The sequence below is a fragment of the Cladophialophora psammophila genome (genome assembly GCF_000585535.1).
Source record: "Cladophialophora psammophila CBS 110553 chromosome Unknown aczJe-supercont1.3, whole genome shotgun sequence".
Taxonomy (NCBI): domain Eukaryota; kingdom Fungi; phylum Ascomycota; class Eurotiomycetes; order Chaetothyriales; family Herpotrichiellaceae; genus Cladophialophora; species Cladophialophora psammophila.
In genome coordinates this window covers 57,795-71,860 of record NW_006912924.1, presented here as the reverse complement: position 1 = coordinate 71,860, position 14,066 = coordinate 57,795, and the positions used below count along the sequence as shown (strand labels likewise).

Sequence of the window (14,066 nt, the reverse complement as noted above, 5' to 3'; positions counted from 1 at the left end):
ATCTCTACCACCCTCTGTCATGCAGATCTTCGTGAAAACTTTGACTGGCAAGACCATCACTCTTGAGGTCGAGTCCAGCGACACCATCGACAATGTCAAGTCCAAGATCCAGGACAAGGAGGGCATTCCTCCCGACCAGCAGCGCCTCATTTTCGCCGGCAAACAGCTCGAGGATGGCCGGACGCTGAGCGACTACAACATCCAGAAGGAGTCGACCCTGCACCTCGTCCTCCGTCTCCGTGGCGGCATGCAGATTTTCGTCAAAACCTTGACGGGAAAGACGATCACGCTCGAAGTTGAGTCGTCCGACACAATCGACAACGTCAAGAGCAAGATCCAGGACAAGGAAGGCATTCCGCCGGACCAACAGCGTCTGATCTTCGCGGGCAAGCAATTGGAGGATGGCCGAACTCTCTCCGACTACAACATCCAGAAGGAATCGACGCTCCATCTAGTGCTCAGACTGCGCGGCGGCATGCAGATCTTTGTGAAAACTTTGACGGGGAAGACGATTACGCTGGAGGTAGAGAGCTCGGACACAATCGACAACGTGAAGAGCAAGATCCAGGACAAAGAGGGGATTCCGCCGGACCAGCAGAGATTGATCTTTGCGGGCAAGCAGTTGGAAGATGGCCGGACGCTGTCTGACTACAACATCCAAAAGGAGAGCACTCTGCACTTGGTCTTGCGGTTGCGGGGCGGCCAGTAGGCGACGAGGCGAGCTGGGGGGGCGATTTCTCAGAAATGACTCATGCGGCGTTTTGACACGGTTCTATGACATAACAGTGGACAGCATACAGTATTGCAAGCAGTTTCATTATGGAGCTGCAGTTGGGATGAACGCTGCTTTCAAGCTGGCTGGCCTCCGATGCCAAGCACCTGAGGAGTAGCTGCAGAATACATATTTTGCTTCTCACTCCATTCAATGTTTCGTTTTCTTCCAATGATTCTACTTTCCTTCGTGACAATACCTTGTCCTGTTCATCTCTGCCGCTTGTGCGCATCCTCGTAGAATTCGTGACTCGAGAAAATGCCTGCACATGACGGCCGGCAGTTTGCCACCGAACAACCTTCTAAAGCCTAGGTGAACGCCGCCGCGATGGACCTCGCCTTTTGAGGTTCCTCTGTCTTTGATTCTCTCCATGTATCTTTCCACCTCTATTTGCACCTTGGTCTTTGTTCCTATATTTGCGCGACATGCCTGATTACTTCTTTCATGTCGCTATAGAATTATTTCCACATCCGTCCCTGCCTGCGAAGCAAACTGACCACTCCTACCCTCCAACGCTGTCGCCCTTTTTCAGAGCCCTGAGGCCGTTTACAAACTCTGGAGGAAGACGAGAGCCGAGAGATCATCTGTTCGACCGCAAGAAAGACGACCTCCCCAGCCGTGCCCATCCACCGCAAGTAGCGCAGTCGGAACACACCCCTTGTAACATCTGCCATTCCGATCCCACGGACCACCGTTTAGACACTATCATCCTCGAAACCACAGATATGTCGGCCCACTCCGGAGGGAATGGGGAGGGTCCGGACGCAAAGGAAAACATAATTGGAAAAGGAATCGGAAGCGCGATATCGGGCCACCATATGAAAGGACGGTATGAACCCTTGGAAAGCCACGACAACGCAGAAGGATGGGGAATTGTGCACCTTTACAGAGATTCAGAAGAGACGGCAGGACTCTATAAAGACTCGGTTTACAGATCAAGTGATTTTTGGAGCGACGGGCTGCGCAATCCCCCTTCAGGGAAGCCACATCCTCCTCCCAAAGATGAGGAGTGTACAACACTGTGCATCCTGGCGGTTCCATCTTATATGACGCCTTCTGACTTTCTCTCCTGGGTGGGCGAGGACACGAGAAGCGAAGTCAGCCATTTCAGGATGGTGCGGACCTCAAGAGCAAACCGCTACATGGTTCTCATGAAGTTTAGACACGGCAAGAAGGCAAGAGAGTGGCAGCATGAGTGGAATGGCAAGGTTTTCAACAGCATGGAGGTGAGTTCCCCTCCTCGCCACTTCTGCTGTCTCTGAAGGTGTCCTGACAACCCTGCAGCCAGAGACCTGCCATGTGGTGTTTCTCAAGTCGGTGGAATTGATCCAGACTTCGTCATCCGTGAACCAGAGCAGTGGGCCGAGCTCCCCTACGACCAGCTACCCTCGGATGTCGAATGATCCTTTTATTCCAGCCTCTACGACTACGAAACCACTGGCACCTCGGACCCCGTCCCTAGTCGAATTACCCACCTGTCCCGTTTGCCTGGAGCGCATGGACGAAACCACTGGCCTTCTGACTATACCTTGCCAACACGTGTTTCATTGTACATGCCTGGAGAAATGGTCTGGCGGCGGTTGTCCCGTCTGTCGGTATACTCACGACGACTTCTCGTCGCGATTGGCCTCACACAAATTCAAGAGCAAAACATCTACAGGGGAATATGAACCATACGATGGCCCACTAGAGTGTGAAGTCTGCCACGTGGACACAAGCCTATGGCAGTGTCTCATATGCGGCAAGATTGGTTGCGGCAGGTATGAAGGCAAACATGCCTATGCACATTTCGAAGAAAGTGGGCATACGTTCAGCATGGATCTGGAGAGTAAGCGAGTCTGGGACTACGCTGGCGACGGCTATGTTCATCGAATCATCCAAGATGCAGCCAAACCGGGCGAGAAGCTAGTCGAACTCCCAGGCAGACGACGGGAACCGACCGCTCTTCACGGAGAGGAGGATCTCGAGGTTGCTAAAATGGACAATATCGCCCTGGAGTATACGCACTTGCTTACAAGCCAGCTGGAGAGTCAGAGGGTGTACTTTGAGGAAGTTGTCCAGAGAGCCGTGGACAAAGCCTCAGAAGCAACCAAGAAAGCAGAAAGGGCCATGGAGGAAAGTCGTCTCGCTACTGAGAGACTGTCTGGTCTGGAAAACGAACATGACCTCGTCGCCAAGGGTCTCGTTCCAGAGCTTGAAAAGGAAAAAGCACGACTCGAAAAAAGAAGTGCAAAGTTTGAAGAGATGGCCAGAACAATCAACCAAAAATACCAAGAGGAGAAGGCATTGACAAAGTCTCTCATGAAGAGGATCGAGCACTACGAGACTTCCCAGGAGACGCAAGTGGAAAAGCTAAAGCAGACGATCCAGAGATTGGAAGAAGAAAATGCTACAAAGGACTTGTTAATGGAAGGACTCAGAGAGGAGCACCGTGATGCCATGATGCAGATCTCCGCCCAGCGAAAGTTGCAGGAGATGGTGGAGAAAGGAGAGCTGGATAAGGAGGATCTGGAGGGCGCGGTCATTGAAGCTGGACCGGCTCCAGCCCCGAAGAGAACGATGCATGGAGGAAAGGGACGGAGAGGTGTGATAAACAATCCAAGCCGCAGCCTTGAAGCATCAAAATCTTCTTACAACCAGCAACCAGCAACAACAACCACCACCACCGCACACCCAACGTCCTCCTCCGCTTCCAAAGGCAAACAACCCGAGGAAGTCCAATCCATCTACGACGACATCTTCGGCGACAGCTCCCGGAGCCACGACTGGGACGAGGAGAAAGCGAAGAAGATCCTCGACGAGTGTAAGGCCCAACTGCTCGGCGAAGGTCTCCTCGTGCCCTCGGCGTCGGCGTCGGTGCCGCCTACTTCGACATTCTCGCACGTCGAAACTGAAGGCAGTAATAGTGATGCCGAGATCGATGGCGAAGAGGGCGGCGAAGAAAAGGCCAAGGCTAAGGGGTCCGCGCGGAAGAGAAAGGGGAAGAGGAAATCGAAGAAGTGAAGGCGAGGAAGGCATTAAGTCTGGGCGTGCTACGCTGTGCGGACCCAATGACATGGATTGCGTTCAGCACTTTGCTGATACGCCTCAACTCTGCTTACAGGTATTCGATGCGGCGGCTTTCGCGTCAAACATGTTGGGCTATTGCTCTTTGTGAGAGACCATGATTGGCCCCAATCTATGTATGTGACAATGGTATTGGATCCAGTGGATTTGACATCCCTCTTCTTTCCTCTTCCCCTCATTAAAAAGGTGCACATGTCAAACTGGCGGTGAAGATGTTTTAAGACCGTGTTTCCTTCCCTGCCTCCCTTGGCTTGGGGTTCCTATATTCAGTTGAGTAGATGTGGTGCGTAGATGTGGTAAGTAGTTGTTGTCGCAGTGGTGCTGGTAGTAGTGGTACATGTATGGTATGGTATGGTATGGTATGGTATGGTATGGTGCGGTTCGCTTTTCTTTGGTCATTGCTGCTTGCTTGCTTGCTTGCCTGCTGGCATTTTGAGGTCGTGGTGCTGATTACATGGTATATACATACGACAGCGAGGGGGTGAATGGAAATTCTTCTGAGCTGCCGATTGATCGATGGATTCGAGTGTGCGTAGTGTTGATACAGGTGGGTGGGTAGACGACTGTGATTCGTCATGCATTGTGCATCTTTCAATCGATGCCGGATATGCCCATGTCAATGAAGACGTCTTCACTTCATTTATCTCTCTTCCATTCTTTTTCATCCCAGCTTTTGCACTCCGAAGAAGTAGTTCCCGAACTCCTCACTCCCCTGAACAAATCGCCATCCGATGGCCGGGATGTAGACCACTCCCTGCGTAATGAACTCTCCCCACCGTCCTGGCGCTGTTCCAGACTCAAAATACCCCCTCAGCTCCGGCGGGTTGATGTACTTGTTCCAGTCGTGCGTGCCCCTCGGAACTACACCTATAAGGGGTGCTTCGGCGATGAGTTTTGTCGTGAGGTAGGCGATGGGCGAACGGGAGATTGTCGACCCAATGAGCCATCCGCCGGGTTTGAGATGGGGGATTGCGGTTTCGAGAAAGGTAGACGGCGTGTCAATATGTTCGAGGACTTCGAACACGGTTAATACATCGTATTTTTCTCCGTCGGAGGATGGTACGGGAAGGTCTTCGATGGCGCAGTTAAGATAGTCTAGCTTGCCAGGAGCTGCGAGGGCTGGATCAGAGCGCCGATGCTCCTTTGCAACCTGAATGACACTTTCTGTGGGATCGATGGCTGTTACGCGCGAGGTCGTGGGGAGACGAGCGGCCGAGGAAGCGAAGATACCGCCGCCGCAGCCGACGTCTAGGTACGAATGTCTTCTCTCGTTCTCGTTCCTGTTCTCGGGGTCGGGAGGGTACGTGTTCGACGATGGCCTTTGCAAACACGAGCGGATAAACTCGTGGCGGAGAGGGTTCATGAGATGGAGCAGGCGAGAAGGGCCGTGAGGGTCCCACCATGAGGATGCGAGGCGGGAGAAGTGAGTGACTTCGGACGCGGAGACGGAGGATGCTGTAGTGGCATTTGCTGCCATGGATGAATGGTACCGGGGTTTTTGTGAGCTTGTGCCTCGCGTCCTTGCTCTTTCTAGCGTCGCCATCCGTAGGCATAATCTTGTTGTCCGAGGGGTTCGCAACACATTAGTCGAGTACATCTCCACGACATTTGCTGCATAGCGGAGGGGTCCAATGGCGGTCGCAGCCATTTTCTTCCACAAAATTGGTGTTTTAAGGTGATTGAATCCGGAAGAGTGAGGCCGAAGCTGCTGCAGACCGGGCACCACCACTACCGTAGCGGGACATCATCTATGAATCATCATTGTAAAGGTAGATAGAGTCACCAGCGTCGATGTTCGCTTGGACGTGAAGACGACTTGGACGATTCAATGTTGGCAGTCTGACGCCAATTAGAGCAGCTGTGTGAGCACAGCCACGTGACTTTACTCCCCACACAGACTCTAAGATGGAGCTAGGGGCTTGGCAGTTCTAATCCCCAGTACTAAATGATATTAGCCGATATGACTGACAGTTATGTTTTTAGCGCTCAAATCACACATCTGGACAGTCTACGAGGTATGTAATAACACTGAGTATGATTACCCGGTACAGATACACGCGTCGCCTGCTCTGCGTCCTTATTAGCCAGCAACTTCGTACCGGAGATCGAGTCACGGTCACAGCGGCGCGTCCTCTTTCTCGCCTGCTTCATCCCTAGCGGCGTTTGACTTGGTCCAAGCCCCGTTCCGCGTTGACCAACTTGTCGAGATACCACCTGGGAAACGCCCAGGTTGCGAATCGCACAAGTGGAGCAAATGCTCCATGCCAGACCGGCCCCTTGGCCCCGCCAAGAATCTCCTTGACCAGCTTGTCGGCGAGAACTTCAACTTTCATGGCCTTACCCTTGTGGTCCATTCGCTCCTTAGTCGCCGCGTCCTGGACGTTGTAATAATACGAAGTCTCGGGCAGTTTCATCTGACCGCCGGGCTTGTCGAAAATGGGCGTGTTGGCGGACCCGCACATGGCAGTTACAACGCGCACCCCCAGCGGCTCCAGCTCGAGCCGTAGGATTTCCGACATACGTGCTTCGGCTGCCTTGGAACTGGAGTAGATGCCTGGCCGCTGGGTTAGCCTTTCACCAACTGCTCAGAGAGTGAGCTAACTTACCCGACCACACCATGGACAGGACTGCGTCAACGGAGCTGTGGTTGGAGACGACGCCCTTAGCCTCGATAAGCAGGGGAGCAAACGCCTGGACCATCGCAAGCGGCCCCCAGACGTTGACATCGTACTGCCTCTTCGCCTCCACGACGTCTACCTCCAGCAGCGGGCAGACAGACTCGACCCCGGCGTTGTTGACCAGGATGTCGAGCTTTCCGCCCGTGCGCTTCGCGACCGTGTCCTTACACTGCGAGATGGTCTCCGCTATGGTGACGTCTAGTTCGAGTACATCCACGTTGCTTAGCTCCGAGAGATCTGCGGCCTTAGAGCGATCGCGAACGGTAGCAAAGACGTGAAAACCGCGCTCGTGAAAGATCTTGGCCATAGCCCAGCCAATGCCGCCGGCGCTGCAGCCTGTGATCAGGACAGTCTTCTTCTGTATAGTTGCCATGCTGTTGTAGTTGGTCAGAGACGGCGATGAAAAATTGATGCGGATTTGACGACACTATTATCAAGTCAATCCATCTTTATCAATACTGGCTTTCTATCGTAATATACAGGCTTAACTTAAACGATCGCAGGGGGCCTAATTTAGCACCCCCTGTGCCTCCCACGCATATGTCAGCGGCACTCGCTGTTACTTTTCAGTTCGGCAATTTCATGAAAGTACTAAGACGGTATTTTGCATGAGTTTGACTAAATACCCGTTAGTACCCCGTACCCACCCCATCCCAATACCCCTTCCAAATGCCAATATTGGCTATTATTGGTATGTACCTATATCTCAATTTACACCAGTGTACTGCTAGTGTGGCTTATATAAAATAAAGTAATTATAGTAACAAAGTTACAAGGCTCGGTACCAGCAAAGCGGAGGGACTCGAACCCAGTGATATGACACCGGGGATTACCTAGGTATACTCTGTGCTTTTCAGGAGCCCGAAACCTCGAGTCATTGTTGATAGAGTGCCAGTCGACTTGTGCTAGGTCCTGATGCGCATTCTTGTCCTCATCCGTTCGGCAATGTGGTCTTCAAGTTCGGGGTCCGAGGCACATGGCAGTCGCGCAAACAGGCAGTTTATATAGCCGTACAGATTGATCGAGCCGAAAGAATGGAACAACCACACCTGGAATTGAAGAACCCGAGCAGCGGTAAATAAGAGATGAGCTCAAAGAAGATGCTGGGAAGGCTTGTCATGGCTAGATGCCAGTTTCTCCTACCGATCCTCTCGCCTTATCAGCAATGCTCTCCCACCTTCTCCTTGCTGCTCTCTTCAGCGCCAGCAATGCCAACCCGATCTCTTTGGCGGCTCCGACCGCTACAATCGATTCGGGAGTGGTGATCGGCACGGCGACATCTCTTGCTAACTCGGTCGTCGTCGACAAGTTCCTGGGAATCCCTTTTGCCGCCTCTCCGACACGTTTCGCACCGCCAGCGACACCGACACCATGGCCATCACCATTTCACGCTACCAAATTTGGTCCTGCGTGCATTCAGCAATTCAACTACCCTGAAGCGAGCCGCAACCTCAGCATTTACTTGGGCAATACTCCTCCACCTCCTACAGGTGAGAGCGAGGACTGCCTCAATGTCAATGTTTGGGTGCCGAGGACGACGACAAAGGCCAAGACGGTCATGGTTTGGATCTACGTATGTCGCATCTTTTCTTGAAGGACCAACCTCACGGCGATAGGGGGGCTCTAAGGAGCACGGTGCCAACTCACTTCCCGAGTACGACGGTACATCTTTTGCAGGAAACCAGGATGTCATCATTGTCAGCTTGAATTATCGCACAAATGGTGAGGATACACGAAGCTTTGGCTCGAATTTGGCTGACATTACAAGTGTTTGGCTTTCCCAACGCGCCCGAGCTGCCTGTCGGCGAACGAAACCTTGGATTCCTTGATCAACGTGGGTATTTCCACCCGACACTCTCCTTGCGCTGACCGAGTAGGCTTTGGACTTGCCTGGGTCCAACGTAATATCGCAGCTTTCAATGGTAACCCGGAGAAAGTGACAATTTTCGGCGAATCAGCCGGTGCTGGATCTGTAGACGCGTTGGTAACGACATTTCCAACGAACCCGCCATTCCGCGCTGCCATCATGCAATCCGGTCAGGCATCTTTCAATATTAACCCGACAAATGCGCCAACGAGCTGGCTGACTCTGGCTGCGGCTTTGAATTCCACATCTCACTCAAGCAACCTCACCTGTCTGCGCTCATTCCCAGCGGCAGTCCTCAAATCTACCATTGAGCGTTTGGCGCTGCCGTGGCCGTCAGTCAACGACAATGTCACGTCGCTACGGTATTCAGAAGCAGCACGAGTCAGCCGCTCGATCGCCAGTGTCCCGATCCTTCTAGGAACGAACGGCAACGAAGCAACAGTCCTGACCATTGGGGAAACGAACACGACTGCGTTTGTTGAGACCTGGGTGCCACTACCAGCAGTGCAGACTGTGCTTGCAGCATATCCTCCGGATAATCCCAATTCAATTGCCAACTTCTTCACAGATTACGCGTTCCATTGTCCTGCGGCCATTGTTGCAAATGATTCCAGAGCAGTGGGGTTCCCGACGTGGCGGTACTTCTTCAATGCAACCTTTGCAAACACGCAAGTACTTCCTGGGTTGAAGGTGTACCATGGATCCGAGATCGAAATTGTTTTTGGTACGTATCCGCAAGTGAATTCGACAGAAGGTGAGGCGCGACTGAGTCGGAGTATGCAGTCGGCGTGGGCAGCATTTGCGAAAGCCCCGAACGGCGGACCAGGATGGAGTCAAGTGCCTAATGTTGCGGTACTCGGCCCTGGGGTGGGAGTTTACGGCGATGGGACAGGAGATTTGAGAAGAATAGTGCAGGCTGGGTCTCTGGATGGTGCCTGTGGGCTTTTTCGGGAGATATTCGAAGCCGTCGGGGTTGCTGTTGCAGGATTTGGAGGATGAAGCAACTAGAAATTTATATTTGCTGTCATTGAGACTTCCCTTGATGTCTCTGAGATATTGGCGAGATGATCTTGAGTGCCGATAAAGCTTAGTAGTTTATACCAGCTTCTCCTGAAGACTGGTGTGATATGACCGAATTCTTGGGCCACTATCTCGGGACCTAGATCCAGGTATGCGACTGCAGTTGCACATTGCTACGTATATCTAGGCTGCTGAGGGTAAGCTTCATGCGCTGGTAATGGGAGCTGAAGGGGGAACGACTGGAATGCTGGTCGTGAGGCAACTCGTGTTGACGGCAAGCTGAGCATCGTAGACCGGCGGAGATGTCTTTAGCGCACCCAGGGCTGTGAGCCTCGCAGCTGCATTGCTAGACGAAACGACTCGAACCTCGCTGACACCAGGGGCTGTGTGCCCATGTGCAGGAGTGTGGGTCCTAGTTGAATAGTAATAAAGTGCCATCGTCAAGGCAGATTCCTTGCCCAGAGCTTTGACAGAAGCCCAAGCTTGGATGATAGTGGTTCCTGTCACTACCTCTGTCAGGACCAATATGACCATAGCTATCCAGAATGTCCAGAACTGCTGTAGGTTACGATGATCTGTCCAATAGTCAAAGTCCGACAAGGTGAGTGTTCGAGCGGCCTCAAAAAGCCCATGCTCGTGGAAATCCTGCTTCTCATTTGCCAGAATTGCCACCGTCCTGCTATCCCAGAAGGGAAATAGCAGGTCCAAGGAGAGTTTCGTCTCTTTGAGGATTTGGAGAGGGACAACGGGTCTAGGAAAAATGATCAATCTCAGGTCAAAGTGCATCAAGAGCTCTTGGACCTACGGTTGCTTAGCATGGCTTGAGTCGTGGCTGTCGATGAGGGTTTGTACGTGGCACTTGTAAGAAAATATCTTCAGCCCTTTCCGGAGTCTGTCCAAGTACAGATAATCGTGAAGGCTGGTCGTCCTTTCAATGCTGAAGCCGCATACATCTTGCATGACCGCCGCAGTAAAATAAGGGCCGAGGTGGTTAGACTGAGCCGTAAGCTGCCATCATGAGAGGGGGGCAGAGCGATCGAAGAAAGTCCACCAAAGTGCTTCCATCGACCCACTGGATATCGGTGGCTACATGCCCTGGACCTGTAAACTCGGATTCTTGAGTAGTAACCACCAGTCACAGGCAAACGGCGAGATTGAAGAGAGGAAGACTAGCTAGCTTGCAAGTACGCAGAAGATATAGGGCGGGGACCTGATACGGACTGCCAAGGAAGCAGTGCAAAATCTGTGAGAGCGTCTAGTATCCACATGATAAAACCGGGCCAGGTTGTTTGGATATATCACCCATTTTTCTTACTTGCGGCAGATGCTCTCCGGTTTCGAAGCCTCACCGGGCATCGGGAGGGCGAAAACGTGACAGCGCAGCTCTACCACAGAATACCAGTGGATGGAGTGATCGTCAATCGCCCAATTCTAAATCCCAGACAGCATCTGGCTTGCAGCACTGCCACTGGCCACGGGGCGTTTCAAACCTTCGGTGTCTTGGGTACGAACAACTTTTGTCTGTCGCCATTGCAGCTGAGCAGCATTAATTGATTTTATCGCTTTTCTCCCGCCTCATCTCGGTGGTACTGGCCCTATCTGTATTCGAGGCACATGCATGATCCAGATGGCGGTGCTGGAGATACTACTACGTTGATAATACAAGACCCACTGCCCTTTCACTGTTGAATAAGACATCAATACACGCTCAAAGAAGCAAATGTCAATTTGGGCCCTGTTGAGGTGGCGCAGCCATCCAATGCACCAGTCTAGCCTACACAGGCCACTCTGAGAGGTATCGGACACCAGGACAGTCTCAACAGCGGTTTGATCAACAGCGTAGCCTGTAACAGAACAACGTTTGCAAGGATGGCGGCGACAGGAAAGTTTTCAGATAGGTCTGGCTTGACACAGGCCAAACGTCTACATAAATAAAGGAACTCGCTGTAAGGATAGATAGACAGATATTGACAGGGACAGATCAATCTTATTCATTTTACGTAAATCTAGATCATAGTTCTGAGTCCGATAGAACCTCATTCTGGGATCCTTCATTCGGACCCCAAGTTGAACTTCAAGCTCTCTTCGATGGAGATTTTGGCGGGGCTTCCTGGAGTCAAATTATTGAGATAAGAGGTGTGGACTATTTGGACCTTTAAGATCCCCAAAATGGTCCTTCGTCGATAGCCGTGTAAGGTTCCACATTGGTCCAAAGTGATACACCCACGTAAATTGAGCGTGTCTAATGAGATCACGGGCACCAAAATAGGACTGAGCAAAGGTGATGATGGCGGATAACCAATCTGAGCCGAAGTTGAGTCTGATCATGACGCAGAGCAAAGCGACCAATGCCCTGGTCCAAACGAGGGCATCGTCGTCCTCCTCGAGAAAATATCGGAGAGATCAATACCATTAGCATATTTTGGATGTAGGAACGCTAGCAGTGCAGACAATACCCCACGAAAGTCGGTATATTTGCCGCCCTAAACGATGAGCCTCATTCCATAGTAATCTAAAGGGTAACCTGTTGCCTAGGCGCTCTCTCTTGCCACTTTTACCATGGCTATATATACCATGTGGATCACAAATTTCGGTGCTGTCTTGGAAGTGACAGCTATCCAAATCGAGGGAAGTTGGTGCTCTGCCTGACACTCATAATGTCGAAGGATGAGTGATGGAATCATACTTGGGCGCCATATCTACTAGATTGATTTGCAGTGTCGTGAAATATACATGCCGCAAACGATATCAAGTCGCAATTCCCGGAAACAAACTTGAGTTGTTCTTGTCCACCAGGACCCAGTCTTGTACGTCGAAATCTTCAACTCCACTCACGAGTTTCTCAATCTGTTCTTTTGTGCATGTCTCTTCCATATCCAGGGTGTAGCAAACCCACTTCGGGTCGGGCGGATCCTGGTTCTTGATATGCCAGGTATCACTTGGGCCGTCCGGCGGCATGCTGTATGTCGCGTTTTTGGCGGTGTTGATCTTCCCTGTGGAGATATCGCGATCGAATACCGCACGACGGAAGATGCGATACGCTGTCTCAGGTTGATAAGCAGGCAGTCCGGGGGCATCTCCCACAACAGCATTACTAGGCGTAAAATTCAGTGGCACACCTAGAGCTGATTGGATATGTGGCTGGTTCAGGTATCCTATGTAGAAGTTGGGCGGGAAGGGATCTGGGTCGAAGGTAGCAAAGTCCCACCAACTCCGCCCCGAGATCTCCACCCACGCATCGCGAAGGTTATTGGTGCAGTACTCTTCTGATTCAGCGCAAATGGCATTGACAGAGGAGTTGAGAGCACGCTGGGTGGGATCATACTCGCGGGAGAGGTTGTAACATCGTTTAATGCGGTTTCGACATCCATCCTCGCCATAGTAAGCGGCGTTCATCCGATTGTAGATACTTTCATTGACAGTCTTGATGCCGTAGGTGTTGTTGAAAGCAATGTGCGGATACGAAGGCCACATGACCTGCCGTTCAATACAACCATTGATGATCAGCAGAGTGTCAAGGTTGATAATGTACGACGTATCCCCAGCAGTCCATGTCCCATTTCGAATCTTCTGGTTCTGTTCCTCGAAGAACGCAGCATACAATGGTCCATATCTGCCTCCATAAGACTCTGTGGCAACAGAAACTCGATTATCCTTTGGGCGATATCTGGGAAATTCTTGAAACCATGTCTGGGCGAAGTGCCATAGAGCTCGTGCGCCACTCGGGCTTCCGAATGCCGTGTTGTTGCTGTTTTTGCTGGAGAATGTTCCAATCATGGTCGTCATATTCTGTTCTGGAATCGAGCCTTGGTCACTGAGGAGTGAGACGTTTCCACTTGGAAGATCCAATGTGATGTTTTGGAGAATGTCGTAGGAGAAACCGATCTGGAGAGGTTGATCGATATATAACATGTTCACCTCGTTGTTCCACGACCAGGGATTCAACGTGGTAGAATTTGAGTCTGGATTGACGTGACATGGACCATTTTCAACGAACAAGCCATACATCGAAGAGCTCACCGGGCCTCCGCTGAGCCAGATTGCCAATGGTGCATTTTGCGGATTCTTTCGTGCCTCGAAGAACCAGAAGAAGGTATTAATTGGATAGTCTTGCTTTTCTCCCAAGTCACCGAGAGCACCTGCCGGGAGGTGCACATAACCTGAATACGACTTGGCTCCGGGTGTTGTCTCGCAGATGTGAGGCTGTTCATGTCAGCACGTCGGATCTTCGAACGGAATTGAGCTCCGACATTCTTACCTCTTTGTAAGAGAGGTAAACGCCCTCATCGAATCTCGATTGCAGGATAGTTGTGTTTTCTGGCCTGGGAGGGAATTGGCACCAGCTGAGTGAAGCCCCCAAAAGCAACAAAGTAGGAACTGCAAGCATTATTGCGCAAATTGTCGGTCATATCTTTGTACTCGTTCATTACCTCCCAACTCCAAGAATTTTGCCATTGCAAAAGGTATGCTTATATAGGCCACCGAGGATAGGTTTTGAGGAGGATGGTGAATGAGGCCATTAGGCTTGAGGAGATCGTCTCGGTAATCGTTTAGTAGTTAGCAGTTGGGTCAATCCATCGAGGCTCACCAATACCACCCCAATTATGTGAGGTCAGGCCGATAGCCGGTCCCTATGAGGAGGCGTAAGTAGCCACTACAATGC

General features: G+C 51.5%; 6 protein-coding genes across 6 annotated transcripts; 3 read left to right on the top strand and 3 right to left on the bottom strand.

Annotated features, from left to right (window-relative positions):
• Positions 1-19: 19 nt before the first annotated feature.
• A1O5_02220 (ubiquitin C) lies at positions 20-709 on the top strand (the record flags this gene model as incomplete). Its single annotated transcript, XM_007742836.1, has 1 exon — positions 20-709. One exon carries the CDS (start codon positions 20-22, stop codon positions 707-709), a length of 690 nt encoding a protein of 229 aa, XP_007741026.1.
• A 788-nt stretch (positions 710-1,497) lies between these two features.
• A1O5_02219 (uncharacterized protein) lies at positions 1,498-3,775 on the top strand (the record flags this gene model as incomplete). The annotated part of the gene is made up of 2 exons (XM_007742835.1): positions 1,498-1,998; positions 2,057-3,775. 2 exons carry the CDS (start codon positions 1,498-1,500, stop codon positions 3,773-3,775), a joined length of 2,220 nt encoding a protein of 739 aa, XP_007741025.1.
• A 724-nt stretch (positions 3,776-4,499) lies between these two features.
• Positions 4,500-5,486, bottom strand: A1O5_02218 (uncharacterized protein; the record flags this gene model as incomplete). Its single annotated transcript, XM_007742834.1, has 1 exon — positions 4,500-5,486. One exon carries the CDS (start codon positions 5,484-5,486, stop codon positions 4,500-4,502), a length of 987 nt encoding a protein of 328 aa, XP_007741024.1.
• Positions 5,487-5,991: 505 nt separating this feature from the next.
• A1O5_02217 (uncharacterized protein) lies at positions 5,992-6,889 on the bottom strand (the record flags this gene model as incomplete). The annotated part of the gene is made up of 2 exons (XM_007742833.1): positions 5,992-6,392; positions 6,445-6,889. 2 exons carry the CDS (start codon positions 6,887-6,889, stop codon positions 5,992-5,994), a joined length of 846 nt encoding a protein of 281 aa, XP_007741023.1.
• Positions 6,890-7,681: 792 nt separating this feature from the next.
• A1O5_02216 (uncharacterized protein) lies at positions 7,682-9,382 on the top strand (the record flags this gene model as incomplete). The annotated part of the gene is made up of 4 exons (XM_007742832.1): positions 7,682-8,089; positions 8,133-8,238; positions 8,285-8,350; positions 8,394-9,382. The coding sequence occupies 4 exons, from the start codon at positions 7,682-7,684 to the stop codon at positions 9,380-9,382; spliced, it is 1,569 nt and encodes a 522-aa protein (XP_007741022.1).
• A 2,769-nt stretch (positions 9,383-12,151) lies between these two features.
• A1O5_02215 (carboxypeptidase D) lies at positions 12,152-13,790 on the bottom strand (the record flags this gene model as incomplete). Its single annotated transcript, XM_007742831.1, has 2 exons — positions 12,152-13,606; positions 13,662-13,790. The coding sequence occupies 2 exons, from the start codon at positions 13,788-13,790 to the stop codon at positions 12,152-12,154; spliced, it is 1,584 nt and encodes a 527-aa protein (XP_007741021.1).
• Positions 13,791-14,066: the final 276 nt, after the last annotated feature.